Source organism: Dendropsophus ebraccatus, chromosome 2, assembly GCF_027789765.1.
Source record: "Dendropsophus ebraccatus isolate aDenEbr1 chromosome 2, aDenEbr1.pat, whole genome shotgun sequence".
NCBI lineage: Eukaryota > Metazoa > Chordata > Amphibia > Anura > Hylidae > Dendropsophus > Dendropsophus ebraccatus.
In genome coordinates this window covers 20,297,468-20,314,017 of record NC_091455.1, presented here as the reverse complement: position 1 = coordinate 20,314,017, position 16,550 = coordinate 20,297,468, and the positions used below count along the sequence as shown (strand labels likewise).

At 41.2% G+C, this 16,550-nt stretch overlaps 1 protein-coding gene across 1 annotated transcript; it reads left to right on the top strand.

The window, feature by feature from the left end:
* The first annotated feature begins 402 nt into the window (after positions 1 to 402).
* Positions 403 to 11,680, top strand: KLHL38 (kelch like family member 38). The gene is made up of 4 exons (XM_069959831.1): positions 403 to 718; positions 4,549 to 5,988; positions 9,119 to 9,224; positions 10,244 to 11,680. The coding sequence occupies exons 2-4, from the start codon at positions 4,639 to 4,641 to the stop codon at positions 10,525 to 10,527; spliced, it is 1,740 nt and encodes a 579-aa protein (XP_069815932.1). The 5' UTR covers positions 403 to 718; positions 4,549 to 4,638; the 3' UTR covers positions 10,528 to 11,680.
* Positions 11,681 to 16,550: the final 4,870 nt, after the last annotated feature.

Below are 16,550 nucleotides of genomic sequence, written 5' to 3'. Positions count from 1 at the left end.
CATACTAAGGGGGAGATTTATCAAACATGGTGTAAAGTGAAACTGGCTCAGTTGCCCCTAGCAACTAATCAGATTCCACCCTTCATTTTTCAAAGAGTCTGTGAGGAATGAAAGGTGGAATCTGATTGGTTGCTAGGGGCAACTGAGCCAGTTTCACTTTACACCATGTCTGATAAATCTCCCCCTAAGTGACTGGTGCAACCCTGCAAGTGGCATACAGGTGAGGTGATGTCCTGAAATATGTCATGTCCCTTTTATAAAAATAAAAATTCTAAGTTCAACCACAACAAAACTTCTTCACCATTGAAAAGTGAACCTTCCCTCCAAACAGAAGAAAACAGCCCCATAAATATCCCGCTCTGTTTACAGCCGTCTCCTATTGCAGTTACTGTAGGACAAGGAGCTGGAAAAGCTTCTATAGCGCCGGCTAAACCCTTCTATCTGGAGAAGCTTTATATATATAAATATTAGCTGGAAAAACAAGGCCGGGACATGCTGTGTAAGAGCCCCACACGTCCCCCCGCCAGGTCACATGGGACTACACCGGGAGGCCAGCACCGGCTAATATTAGATCTGTCATGCCTGCCGAGAGAGAATCCCAACCCGTCCTCACAGTAAACAAAGTCAGAAATCACAACCTAAAAGACCAAGACTGCAGTGCTGGCGAGAAAATGGCATCTGGATCCTCAATATTTGCATGAGGGGACCGCAAGGGAAGGTAAGTATATCAGACTGGAAGAACTATTAGCAAATCTATCTATCTATCTATCTATCTATCTATCTATCTATCTATCTATCATCTATCTAGCTATTATCTATCTATCTATCTCCTATCTATCTATCTCCTATCTATCTATCTATCTCCTATCTATCTATCTATCTATCTCCTATCTATCTATCTATCTATCTCCTATCTATCTCCTATCTATCTATCTATCTATCTATCTATCTATCTATCTATCTCCTATCTATCTCCTATCTATCTATCTATCTATCTATCTATCTATCTATCTATCTATCTCCTATCTATCTATCTATCTATCTCCTATCTATCTATCTATCTATCTATCTATCTATCTATCTATCTATCTATCATCATCTATCTATCTATCTATCATCATCTATCTATCTATCTATCTATCTATCTCCTATCTATCTATCTATCTATCTATCTATCTATCATTATCTATCTATCATTATCTATCTATCTATCTATCTATCTATCTATCTATCTATCTATCTATCTATCTTTTATCATCTATCTATCTACTATCTATCTATCTCCTATCTATCTATCTATCTATCTATCTATCATCATCTATCTATCTATCATCTATCTATCTATCTCCTATCTATCTATCTATCTATCTATCTATCTATCTATCATTATCTATCTATCTATCTATCTATCTATCTATCTATCTATCTCCTATCATCTATCTCCCTAGTTATCTCCTATCTATCTATCTATCTATCTATCTATCTCCTATCTATCTATCTATCTATCTATCTCCTATCTATCTATCTATCTATCTATCTATCTATCTATCTATCTATCTATCTATCTCCTATCTATCTATCTCCTATCTATCTATCTATCTATCTATCTATCTATCTATCTATCTATCTATCTCCTATCTATCTATCTATCTATCTCCTAATCTATCTATCAGCAATAAGTAATCATTGTTTCCTGCAGTTATAGATGGTTAGAGGAGACTTTGATCCTCAAAAAAGCATGTCTATCCATCAAACATTTGTCACTTTGGGTTCATGGTTTTTGTTTATTTCCCATAAAAGAAAGTTTTCCTTAAAGGGGTATTCCGCTCAAACATAACTTTTGATATGTTGCTGCCCATGGTGAGACTAACAATTCCTTCCATACATGTAATTATCTATTCAGTCTCCTCCCCACAGTTCTCAGCTGCTGCTTTCTGCTGAAGACACAAAAATCTGTGTGTGAGCTTTTCTCTCTGTCTCCCCCTCCTCTCCCTTCCCTTCAGAGACAGTTGATGTCAGTAGTGGATTATAATAGGGGCGTTTTGGGCGTCAGCCCGGGGCCCTGAGCTCCTGGGGGGCCCATGACCACCCAAAAAGACTTATACTTTCAGTGGTGTACTGTCTCCTGGCTACACTTCCGCCATGATTTGCAAAAATCACAGTTATTTTAATGGCAATTTTGCACAAATCAGGACATCATGACATTATCTATCCTGTACTATGAACGCCAGGCTAGTACTGCCATAGTTACAGTGGGGTGGGGGGGCCCAGGCTTGGTGAACAGCCCGGGGCCTATGGTAAAGTTAATCCGCCCCTGGTTGATGTAAACAAGTCCCTGGTTGGCTTTATCTGCAACATTGTACCTTCTTTGTAATGCTAGGAGGTTAATCTGAGGTCAAGTTGCTGACTGAGGTTAATTTGGTCATTACTACTAGGTTTTAGTTAGGTGTTTTTGTTTTGTTGCTGCTGGGTCCTATTCTTTTTAATATGTTTGTAAGTGACAAAGGAGAAGGGTTGGTAGGTAAAGTTTGTCTGTTTGCTGACGACACAAAAATGTGCAATAGGGTGGATATTCCTGGAGGTGTCAGTAATATGGAAAATGATTTAGCTTTGCTAGATAAGTGGTCCAAACAGTGGAAATTGAAGCTCAACGTTTCCAAATGTAAAATAATGCACTTGGGGAGGAGGAATCCTCTATCCGAGTATCACATCAGCAGTACTGTGTTAGAAAAGACTTCAGAAGAGAAGGATTTAGGGGTAATGATTTCTGACAACCTTAAAATGAGTCACCAGTGCAACCAGGCGGTGGGGAAAGCAAATCGTATGCTGGGGTGTATAGCTAGAGGTATAACCAGTAGGAAGAGGGAGATTGTGATCCCGCTGTATAGAGCTCTGGTGAGGCCACATCTGGAATACTGTGTCCAGTTCTGGAGACCTCACCTAAAAAAGGACATTGATAAAATAGAAGGAGTCCAAAGACGGGCTACAAAAATGGTGGAGGGTGTGAGGCATAAACCATATCAGGAAAGACTTAAAGATTTGAATCTGTATAGTCTGGAGGAAAGACGGGAAAGGGGGGACATGATGGAAACCTTTAAGTATGTTAAGAGACTAAATAGGGTTCAAGAGGGGAGTGTTTTTAGTAAAAAACTGAGCTCAAGAACAAGAGGACACAGTGAGAGGTTAGTTGGGGGAAAGATCAGAAGCAATGTAAGAAAATATTATTTTACTGAAAGAGTAGTAGATACCTGGAACAAACTTCCAGCAGAGGTGGTTGGTAAATCTACAATAACAGAATTTAAACACGCCTGGGATATACATATATCTATCCTAAGATAATAAGAAAGAAAATACTAAAAGGGCGGACTAGATGGACCCAGTGGTCTTTTTCTGCCGACAATCTTCTATGTTTCTATGTTTCTATAAACTCACTGTGAATAACCCTCCCAGCATTACAAGGAAGCACATATTTCACATACAGCCTGCCAGGGACTTGTGTACACCAGCCGTCTTAGAAGGGAGGGGGTAGGAGGGGGAGAAAGGCTGACAAACTGATTTGTGTCTTCAGCAGAAAGCAGCAGCTCAGAACTGGGGGAAGGAGACTGAATAGATAATAACTAGTATTGAAGGAATTGTTAGTCTCACCATTGGCAGTAACATATCAAAAGTTATGTTTGAGCGGAATACCATTTTAAAGGGGGTTTTCCCATCTCAACTAATATAGTTATACTTGTAGGATTCATCAAGGTAAATACTTTCATTTGGGATACTTGCCTCCCCCTCCTTATATGCTGCTCTTTACCTCCCATTGTTGACAGCTCATTGTCTAGTTTACAGACCACCACTCTGCTCTAAAAGCAGTGATCTGGCTGACTGCAGCTTTTGGAGTGGTAAAGTGGTGGTCGGTAACTGAGACAAGAAGCAATCAACAATGGGAGGGAAAGAATCTGGCTACTAGTCTTCTATTTATACTCTGTACACAGTAAACTCCTAATCCCCCCCTAGTGGTGACTATAAGAAGCTAGATTTTTGTCATTTATATCTATATAAGTAAAATGGAATTCTGTATCAGACAAAAGGAAGTCTAATTACTATGAATCTACTTTACAAAATGAATCTGTACAGTATTTTTCCACAAACTTATTTTTATTACAGTAACAATACGGAGTTCAGGGGGTGACCTTCATACAAACTTGAGACTGTGAAAAAAAAATTCTTTATGCAGATATTTGCTCCCCTCGTAGATTCCCGATTGTGAAGTGGGTGATGAAAACGCAACTTAAGCCACAACTAAAATTCCAAAAATCACATAACTTTTATTTGCCTTACAAAACTTTTACAGTACTTATGAAGTCAAGTGAAAAAGAAACATCCAGACCCTAGCCATAACATGTAACGAAACTTGAGAAAGTGGATCATTTCCCGTAAACTCACATATGAGTTGACTTTGTGAGGTCTTTTTATGACTGCTACGGGCTTATTCTAAGATAGTCAACCAGAAACTGTGGCTTATGATGAATAGAGACTCATAATTCTCCTTTTTTATAGGCTGGAAGAAGATAACAGGACGTATACCCTAGGATGGCTTTGACCTGGTGTCTCTCGTATACAAGTTACTGAGTTTCTAATTGGGTCACCATGGATGGCAAAAGCAGTGAAGTCTTACTCTTCCACGATGAAGACTTCTCCAGTGACTTATTGAGGCAACTTAACAAGTTGAGAGAGTCCAGATTACTTACTGACGTTACCATATGTACCGATCACCATGAATTCCCTTGTCATAGGAACGTCTTGGCCTCCAGTAGTCCATACTTCAAGGCGATGTTCTGCAACAATTTTAAGGAGAGCCGTCAGGACAAGGTTTCTTTGATGGGCGTTGACTCAGACACCCTTCACCGGATTATTGTCTACGTCTACACTGGGGAGATCCTCATAACATTGGACAACGTCTTTAGTCTCATTCAAGGTGCTTCATTATTACAATACCAAAAACTATTGGGAGCTTGCTCAAAATTCCTTCTGGACCAAATGAATCCTCAAAATTGTTTGAGTATGATCCGGCTATCTGACTTCTTTAGCTGTAAGAATCTGAAGGATAAGGCTAGACAAATGGCTTTGCAGTATTTCAAAGACGTGTCCATTTCCGAAGACTTGAAGGATCTCGGTGTCTCAGAACTGTTGGACTACATAGGAGATGACGACCTTTGTGGTGAAGAGGAACAAGTGTTTGAGGCTCTAATGACCTGGATAAGACACGATGAACGTGGTCGAAGGTGCCATATACAAGAACTATTTAGAAAAGTCAGACTCCAGTATGTCCATCCGACTTTCCTTTTCCATTTCATCGCCAATGATCCTCTTATTCAATCTTCGGTGTCTTGCAGGAGAATGTTAGAATCAGCCTGTAGAGTATTGTTTGCTCATAACACAACCATCTCCCCCGATATTAAACCAATGTGTCATGTCCCACGTCGATTTTCTCACCAAGAATTTCTCATTACTGTAGGCGGTCGGAAAGACAACCAGCAGACCACCAGAGATGTCTTGTTGTATAATGAGAAGACCAGTCAATGGTTGAGGCTTGCCAAGCTCCCAACACGTCTACACAAGGCTTCTTCCGTCGGGTTGCATGGCAATGTGTATGTTCTAGGTGGGCTAACCATTGGCAACAAAGAAAACACAGTCACCTCAAGTGTTTATGTTCTATCCCTCAAATTAAATCAGTGGCGCAAAGGAGAACCCATGCTGGTTCCGAGATACTCTCACAGGAGTATCGGGTACAAAAACTATATCTTCTCGATGGGAGGAATTGGAGCTAAACAACAAATCCTAAACTCGGTGGAGAGGTTCGATAGCATTTATAACTGTTGGGAGACAATGGCTAGTATGCCAACAGCTGTTCTTCACCCAGCAATTGCTGCCAAAGGAGAAAGGATATACCTCTTTGGTGGAGAGGATGTGATGCAGAATCCAGTCCGACTCATACAGGTCAGCCCAGATCTAAACACGTCATTTGTAGAAGTCATAGAGTCTTTATGGAAGATTTCTCAGAACTGGTGGATAGGAATAGTAGAGCAATAACCCTAAGTAACTGAGAACAGAGGATCTTTGAGGAAAAAAAGCAGCAACTTGATAGGTTACTATGGGCTACTACTCCACTTTTTTTTTACACCAGTGGCTTTTTATCCATCTTCAAATTGGCTATGCACATTAGAGATGTGTAGGTCGGGCCTGACTGATTTGGCAGAGCCATCTGACCTTCTATCGTCTATGGTGGCCTCTTGACTCTTCCCCAATGGCACATGTTGGAGAGGAGAAGGATCAGACATGTTGGATTTCAGCTGTCCAGTTCTTTGTTTTTGGGGAGATAAACTGCCACCAGATTTCTCCATTCAAAACACAAGCACATGGGAATATGCAAGCATTTCTCATGTGTATAGTCAGCTGAAGATGCGCAGTATACTGTATGTTGGAAGCAAAAAGATGCCCGACTAGCCATTTAGTCTTAACTAAGTGCACCTTCACAACCAAGCTTATTTTCTTAATACTATGCAACTAAATTGAAAAAAAAGTTACTCAGCAACAGGTCTTGATTAAAAAATATTCTACAGACCTACGTGTTTCCATGGTAAGAGACTACAAACAAACTCTTTGTAGTGCAATCTTGTAGACAGACTCTCTTTAATATGTCCTGTACTGAATGTACAGTATATAAGGAGACAGTAGAGGAAAATAACTGTAGGATTAGACTACACAGGGAAAGTTTGTAGTCTGTTACCATGGAGACACGTAGGTCTGTATAGAACCTGTAAACATAAAACAGTAGGATTTTTGTAATCTACACTGAAAACTTTGAATCAAAGTGGTAAGTGTACATAGACTAAGTGTACATAGACTACATAGACTAAGGGTTATTACCAGCTCAAAATTATGGTATATCAGTAGGATACAATATTATGACTTTATGATCATTGGGTGTCTAACCTCTGGGATGCCCATCAATCCTATTCCGAAACGGCGAATTATCGCTCCGTGGAATAAATACAACGATCAGCCAATGACAACGATCATCGGCTGATCGTCGATATAGGTTTGAACCTATAATTGTCAGACACCGACCGCGCATCACTACGCGACTGACGATTTACATTACCTATCCAGGCTGCAGGGCTGCTCTTGCGGTCTTTTTCTCCCCGGGTCCTGCACGCACCAGCTTCAGAGCGTCCTGTCTGAGCTGACAGGCCGCTCAGCCAATCACTGGCCAGGACCGCCACGGCCAGTGATTGGCTAAGCGGCCTGCCAGCTTCAGGACGCTCTGAAGCTGGAGTGCGCGATACCTGGGGAGAAGAAGACCGCAAGAGGAGCCCTGCAGCCTGGATTGGTAATGTATTAAGTTTAAGCAAGGGCTGCAAGGACATTGGTAACGATGTCCATGCAGCCCTTGTTAAACAATAATTGGGCTGTGGAATAGGCCCAGTAAACCAGCACCGATCTAGCAGATTGGTGCTCGTTTACAGTTATTATCGGGCCCCCATCGGCCCGTGTAATAACGACCTAAGAGGTGGAGTGCTGTGGCCCTATCACAGTTTTTCCATGCACATAGTAGCCTTGATGGTCGCCCACTATGCTCCGGTCAAGGGAATGAGGCTGTTTATGATTCTCTTTACAGCCAGACAGTGGTGCCGTACGGGAAGAAAAACAAGGTTGAGGCCCTACTGATCACCCTAGCCATATGCCATCACTTCCCCTTTAAAGAGTCCAGCTCAATAGTTCGGCCTGGCCCCATAGACCTGTATAGGTGCCATATTGTAGCCACATATCACTCTTAAGGTGGCCATATACCTAAGACTAAAGTCTGCTGAACCCACTACCTTTGGTAGGTATGGTAGACTCTCTAAGGAGCATGGTGGCCTCCCAGGTGGTGCATGTTGGATTTTTACCATCTGACCCTTTTGTTTTTGAAAAGATAAGTCGCTGCCAGACTGTTGGGCTGTGGCTTCCCCTCCCTATAGATGAAATACTAAGGGCCCTATTCCACCGGACGAATATCGTTTGCATAATCGTTAATGATCTCAAACGACCGCTATTGCGAAAGACCTTAAAATGTTCACTCATTTTCATGGAACGATAATCGTTACTTATGATCGTATTTGCGATCGTTTGTTCTTCGCTATTTCTTCGCTATTGCGTTCGTATCTACTGCTAACGACCGAACGACTTCTTATTCAATGCGAACGAATTGCGAACGTTTTGCGAAAGAACAACAATAAAAATAGGTCCAGGTCTTATAAAATGATCAACGATTTCTCGTTCAGTCGTTAATCGTTAACTGCATTTCAATCGAACGATTATGGTTTAGATTAGGCCCTAAGACTGACACCTATAGGTCACAGGAAGGAACTGAATCTGGTCATACCAACTATTTATAGCAGGGAGATCTATGAGTAAGGTAAGATGTATGCATGAATACAAAGATCGATGTAAGTTATAACCATGTGTGAATGGGGCAGGCAGAATATTTCGCACTTTGTGGTATTCTCATCTAATGTCTCATGTGGGTGTTGTGCCTAGAGCAGTATAGTATTAGAACAATATGCATGTGTGTCCTTGGATCCTTCTTGGGCAATAAAGGAGTCTAGTAAATAAATAACTATTGTTTTCCTCCAAGATTTTCACTCTCCTAACTCTTTATGGCAACCTGGAGAGAGTTATAAAAAACACATTCTCTTCCAGATAGTTCTGACTTTTTCTTGGAGTACAATTGGCGAACCTGTACAGATCTGAGCTAAGAACCCTAATGCTACAGCTCCAGGAATAGAGTATATGGAGCTTTATACTGTGCCTAGCCTCAAAATGGGCGGAGCTTCTGTCTGTAAATCATCTGCTCTCAGCCAATTAGCATCGACCAAAGTGTTCTCAGCAATGCTGATTGGCCGGGAGCAACTGACAGACAGGACTCCACAGTAATAAATAGCAAAAACAGCCAAAGAGTAAAGCAAATAGTGACCAGATATAGGGTCTAAAGCTTCCTCTGCATAAATGATGGACACAACTATAGACACTATAAGACTCTTTAAATATGAACAAATAACTAAAAAAAATTCTTCTTCTGTTATAGGTTTATCATGTTTTTCGAAATATGTGGTTCAGGATGGAGACCAGAATGGTAAAAAATGTCTGCGCCCCTGCAGTTGTTGTTGGGGAGAAGATTATAATAATCGGAGGTGAGTCCTTAAGGCCAACTATCAGCACACTCAATGTTAAAGGCATAGTTCACAAAAATATATACATATATTTCTTTCAAATCAACAGGTGACAGAAAGTGCCATAGATTTGTAATTTACTTCTATTAAAAAATCTTAGGTCTTCCGGTACTTATCAGCTGCTGTATGTCCTGCAGGAAGTGGTGTATTCTCTGAAGTCTGAAGAGCAGGAGAGGTTTTCTATGGGGATTTGCTACTGCTCTGGACAGTTCCTGACGTGGACAGAGGTGGCAGCAGAGAGCACTGTGTCAGACTGGAAAGAATACACCACTTCCTACAGGGCATACAGTAGCTGATAAGTACTGGAAGACTGGAAATTTTTTAATAGAAGTAATTTAAAAATCTTTGGCACCAATTGATATGAAAGGGAAAAAAATGGTAAACAAAACCCCTTTAAAGTGTAGCTTTTATTCTTTGCTGATGATACGTCAGAATCCTGCTGCGACACGTTTGAATTTTGGAGATGGAATTTTTCCACCAGCGCTGTTTAAAGCATTTTTTTTTACTGTTTATTTGTTTCCTGAATAGAAGTAAAAGCAAGTTTCTAATTGCTCTTTATTAAACATCTTCTACTATTTAGCTGCTACTGGAGGATGGCTAACAAAAGCTGTAGGCTGGGGGAGGGGGACAGATTCAAGGCAATCTACAGAGGAGAATTATGTAGGCTGTGTACAAAAAAGACAATAGAGCTCATACAGCAAGCTGCAGAGGCTGTAAAAGAGAAACTAAGCAAAATGTTTAATAAAGACCTATGGAGTAGAAGAGAAAATGCTTTTCAAAGGTGTCTTATTACCCATCTACAGGATAGGCTGTAAGTATCTGCTCAATGGGGGTTCAACTGCTGGGACCCCCACGGGTTACGACCTAGGTGCCCCTGTTCAATTAAAATGGGGGTATACCATTGTATATGACTGTGTTACGGCTTGTGCATTAACGATATGGATGTTCTTATCTATATAACCCTGTTTTTTGGGTTCCAGGTTACACCAGAAGAATAATAGCCTATGATATGACACAAAATACATTTGCCAAATGTGCCGACATGAAGGACAGAAGAATGCACCACGGAGCCACCGTCATACAGAATAAAATCTACGTAACGGGTGGACGGTGTCTGACTGTGGACAACACCATTGAGGACTCTGATTCCTTTGACTGCTACGACCCTGATACCGACACATGGACTTCGAAGGGGAAACTGCCCCATAGACTGTTCGACCATGGCTGCCTTACCCTGCAGTGTATCCCAACACAGTTACAATAAGCAAAGCTGAACGTCTGCCCAAATTGAAGTACTGTCAAGTGGTATGGTCCAAGAAAACTTGGTACACCCCGCGGTATTGTCCAAGTACACGTCTGAAAATATGAGACACATGCAGTGGCATTTATAGAAGAAACATGGTCCATAAACATCAAAATCCCTCCAAATAATAGTGTTTGGATTTGGTTTTACCATCCAGGACAAAAGGGCCTCATCTGTATTTCTCCCTTGGCACCCTTACCACAGCTTTTAGGCCATTTTTCACCCGCTTCCTTTGCGGTTTATCTACAGCATAGAGTCCTGTATAAATTTTTTTGCACACATAAGCAAAAGAGTATAGTTACCATGGTTACAGACTACAAACAAACCCTGCATGTAGTCTGATCTTGGTCATGTATTATCCCCCTCCTACTCTCTACCTAGTAACCCACAGATAGCAGAAAAAGAGCAACATGGAAAGGATAAACATATCACGGCAGCTCCAGACTACACAGTTTTGTTTGTAGTCTGGAACCATGGAGACACATAGGTCTGCTTAGGAGCTGCAGACACAAAACATTAGTCTATTTTTAAACAAGAATATGTATAAAGTTAAATAAACCTGCATTGGAGAAATAAAAATAATGTTACATGGCAGGTCATTCACATAATACTTAGTGTTAGTAGTCTATGGGCCTTTTTCTCTTACCCTGATTATTTTCTATCCTGATGCTACACGATTTGTTTAACTTTCTGATGTCAGAGTGGGAGGGACCTAAATAATAGAGACATACTTTCCTGTAACCGTTTTATAACCGATAACTAGATGAACTCAAGGGGTGGTCACCCAGACAGGAAGTCAAGTGGTTGCTAGGCAACATTGCCTAGAGAAGTAAATTAATATCCTTGGTATCTACAGTATATGTTTTGGGGACTTTTCTTTTGTATTAAAGCAACTTTTCAGGGTTGATGAGCCGTTCAATCCGGTCACAGTGCCAGAAGGAATCAATGTACAGTCGGTAAAAGCCTCGGTTATATAAATTGTGGTTCTGATGGTGCGATAACTAAATCCAAGTGAATGGGGTAACACTGTAGTATCTTGCACCATTAAAGGGAATCTGTTTCTAGGTTTATTACGCCTTAAATGAGGGCAGCATAAACTAGTGACAGAAATGCTGAATAGAACGGTGTATAACTCATATCATTATGTTTAGCCATTCTTCTAATATGCAGGAGAATAGGATTCTTGCCACACCCCTCCCCCCGCCCTCCAGTTGCTGACTGACAGTTGACTGCCTATACACAGCATGGATAGATAACTGCCAATCAGCAGCTGGTGGACGGAGTTTTCGGCTTCTCATGAATATCCTGGACTACTGAGCTCATGCACATAATGGAGAGGATTACTTATTGCCCATGTTTTTCAGGAGAATATCTCTGGATCAGCTGCACAGAACAATATAAGTGATACATCATTCTGTTCAGCTCTGTCACTAGATTATGCTACCCTGAGATAGGACGGCATAAAGATACTGACAGATTCAAGTGGGTGGGGGCTGCTCTTCTGTAACCCGGTTCCTCCACTACCACAATGTACAAAACAGAGTCATCTGTCTCCTGTACATTCATTTTTAGCGGGGGCACTGAGTGTCCTGAGGATACGCCATCAATAATTTTACCCAAGAAAACCCCTTTAAGGGGGTTCATGATGAGAGAATTACTATATTTAAGGAGTTAAAAGGGCTTAAAAGATAAAGGCCTACACTCAGGATAGGCCATTAGTATTAGATCAATGATAATGTATAAAGTCGCTTGTTTGCTCCTTGTTCCCTGCTCGATGCTGGCACTATTACCCGCGCTGGCAGAGAGCGGGTGAGTACAGGGGGGGGCAGCGGGGAGGCTGCCCAGGTGATCACTAAATCGTGTGGGCAGCCCATAGAGGATAGTGGCGGTCTGCTGCCACAGCTCCTATTCCGTGGAGCGATGGTAGCAGATCGCTGCTGTCTTTCAAACGACTGCAACAATCTGCTTTCTATTACACGGGTCGATTATCGGTTCAGAGCACTGGCACTGAACTGGTTACATAAATGAGAACCTAAGGTACAGGAACACTATGGCGGCATTATACCTCAGTATCCTCTGTAGAGCTATGTTTCCTGTTATTATGTAGGAGGCAGCGATGCTGTAATCATATGGCCATTAGCAGATGGAGAATTAGAAGCCGTCCGTGTCACACCTGTCTACAAGAACACATCATTCCCGTCACACTCCGGCTTTGATAACAATGTGCTGCTGCCTAGTCATGTCTGACATCTCCATATGTTACGGCTTCTTATATAATGTACATATACATATCCAGCATCACCTCATTATAGTAGGATAAGTCACTTTTATCGGATCTATTTGTTCTTGCAAACTCCAATTGTGGTTACTAATAGTGTAGTGGTGTCCGGCTGCTCTTCTCTTTGGTGTCGGGTTATGAAGTGGTAAATGCGAATCTATGGACAGCGGGGGCTGTAAGGAAATCAAGTAGATATTTTGTCTTCCATGCAACCAGTCAGTCACAAGATTAAAAAATATGGCTGCTTTTTTCCTCCAAAAAAACAGCGCCATCCTTGTCCACAGGTTGTGTGTGGTATTGCAGCCCACTCCAATTCAAAAGATAGAGGAAAAACAACTTTTTGGTGGGGGTCCAGTTACTGGAACCACCAACAATTGCGAGAACAGAGGGCAATTCTCTCTTAAATGGGTACTCCTGCAAAAAGATTTTTTTTTTTCCCAAATCAACTGGTGTCAGAAAGTTATATGGTTATATTAAAAAATCTCAAGTCTTCCAGTACTTATCAGTCGCTGTATGTCCTGCAGGAAGTGGTGTATTCTTTCTAGTCTGACACAGTTCTCTCTGCTGCCACCTGTGTCCATCTCAGGAACTGCCCAGAGCAGGAGAGGATTTCTATGGGGATTTTCTAATTCTCTGGGCCATTCCTGACATGGACAAAGGTGGCAGCAGAGAGCACTGTGTCAGACTGGAAAGAATACACCACTTCCTGCAGGACATACAGCAGCTAATAAATACTGAAAGACCTTTTTTTCACCAGAGTACCCCTTTAAATGAATGTGCATGCTCGGCCACCATTCCATTCACTGTCTATGGACTTCCGAACACAGAATTTTTTGAGATCCTATAAAAAGCAAATGGATCAGTAGCCGAACATGAGTGCTGCCGGCCCAATCACTCTGAGGACAATTGACCTATGTTCTTGTGGCGATCAGGGTAGGCCCGAGCAGTTGGACCCCCACCAAACGATTGTGACTTTTAATCTTAGGATGACCCCTTTATATTTGGAAGTAGGAGTAATATGACAACCCCTACATAAGGCAATTATGATGGTTACATTTTATTAGACATTACTATGTTATTATCTGCGCTACCTGTGACCTAACAATGGAGTCATCGTTGTTCTTTATCTGGCGTTGCGTAACCTTTGAGTCATGTGACATTTCTACTCTCGGATCCGCTGTAAGTTTACTCAGTTTTACAAGGTCATTAAAATAATCAAAATAATTGCAGGTGGCGATCCGTCCGGAATAATGCGATGTTCTGCAGCATCATGGACTGTTTTACCACTGTATAGTGTGTTCTGTACATCCTGTAATGCAGGGGTGGGGAACCTTTTCCATGTCGAGGGCCAGTCGGGCATTAATAAAATCATTCGAGGGCCGCATACCGTGTGCAGCAGTTAGTAGCGTGGGTTTGCAGCACATGGGGCAAGGCAAAGTATTGTTCCCCTAGTTCCCCTGCTATTGTAGTTAACCCCCCCAGTGATGCCCCTTATAGTCTAGTTAACCCCCAAGTCATGTCCCTGGTAGCCTAGTTAACCCCCCCAGTGATGCCTCTGGTAGGCCTAGTTAACCCCCATCAGTCATGTCCCTGGTAGCCTAGTTAACCCCCATCAGGCATGTCCCTGGTAGCCTAGTTAACCCCCATCAGTCATGTCCCAGGTGGCCTAGTTAACCCCCATCAGGCATGTCCCTGGTGGCCTAGTTAACCCCCATCAGGCATGTCCCTGGTGGCCTAGTTAACCCCCATCAGGCATGTCCCTGGTGGCCTAGTTAACCCCCATCAGGCATGTCCCTGGTGGCCTAGTTAACCCCCAAATAAAAAAAATAAACATCCCACTCACCTTACCTCCGCTCCCACGCTGCCCATGTCCTCTTCTGTCCCAGGTCCTCTGTGCCGGTCTTCTCCTGCAGGCGGCGCGCGATGAAATGACGTCATCGCGCTCGGCCCACAGGAGACTGAAGACACGCGCCGCTCTGCTGGGGAAGAAGCCGGCACAGACAGCATTCTCCTGTGTCCGGCAGCTGTCACAGACACCGGAGGATGCTGTGTATGCCGGCTCCTTCCTCCTCCAGAGCGGCGCGCATCACAGGGGAGCTGCGGGCCGCGGGCCGCATCGGGAGGTCTCAGGGGCCGGATGCGGCCCGGGGGCCGGAGGTTCCCCACCCCTGCTGTAATGCAATGTGGCCAAATAGTCCCGTCCCCGAGGATGATCTGCATCACCATCTACAGTACAACATCACTCGTAAAATCTGGTCACTGCTGACATCTTACTGTTCCTCTGCAGTTTCATTACTAGAGTAGTTATATTCTTGTATATAGGAGCAGTATTATAGTAGTTATATTCCTGTATATAGGAGCAGTATTATAGTAGTTATATTCTTGTATATAGGAGCAGTATTATAGTAGTTATATTCCTGTATATAGGTGCAGTATTATAGTAGTTATATTCTTGTATATAGGAGCAGTATTATAGTAGTTATATTCTTGTATATAGGGAGCAGTAATATAGTAGTTATATTCTTGTATATAGGGCAGTATTATAGTAGTTATATTCTTGTATATAGGAGCAGTATTATAGTAGTTATATTCTTGTATATAGGAGCAGTATTATAGTAGTTATATTCTTGTATATAGGAGGTAGTATTATAGTAGTTATATTCTTGTATATAGGGGGCAGTATTATAGTAGTTATATTCTTGTATATAGGAGCAGTATTATAGTAGTTATATTCTTGTATATAGGGGCAGTATTATAGTAGTTATATTCTTGTATATAGGAGCAGTATTATAGTAGTTATATTCCTGTATATAGGAGCAGTATTATAGTAGTTATATTCTTGTATATAGGAGCAGTATTATAGTAGTTATATTCTTGTATATAGGGAGCAGTAATATAGTAGTTATATTCTTGTATATAGGGCAGTATTATAGTAGTTATATTCTTGTATATAGGAGCAGTATTATAGTAGTTATATTCTTGTATATAGGAGCAGTATTATAGTAGTTATATTCTTGTATATAGGAGGTAGTATTATAGTAGTTATATTCTTGTATATAGGGGGCAGTATTATAGTAGTTATATTCTTGTATATAGGAGCAGTATTATAGTAGTTATATTCTTGTATATAGGGGCAGTATTATAGTAGTTATATTCTTGTATATAGGAGCAGTATTATAGTAGTTATATTCCTGTATATAGGGGGCAGTATTATAGTAGTCATATTCTTGTATATAGTGGCAGTATTATAGTAGTTATATTCTTGTATACAGGGGCAGTATTATAGTAGTTATATTCCTGTATATAGGAGCAGTATTATAGTAGTTATATTCCTGTATATACAGTAGGAGCAGTATTATAGTAGTTATATTCTTGTATATATGGGGCAGTATTATAGTAGTTATATTCTTGTATATAGGGGCAGTATTATAGTAGTTATATTCTTGTATATAGGAGCAGTATTATAGTAGTTATGTTCCTGTATAGGAGCAGTATTATAGTAGTTATATTCCTGTATGTAGGAGCAGTATTATAGTAGTTATATTCTTGTATATAGGAGTAGTATTATAGTAGTTATATTCTTGTATATAGGAGCAGTATTATAGTAGTTATATTCTTGTATATAGGAGTAGTATTATAGTAGTTATATTCCTGTATATAGGAGCAGTATTATAGTAGGTATGCGGTTCAGGGAAGAAACAGAGTG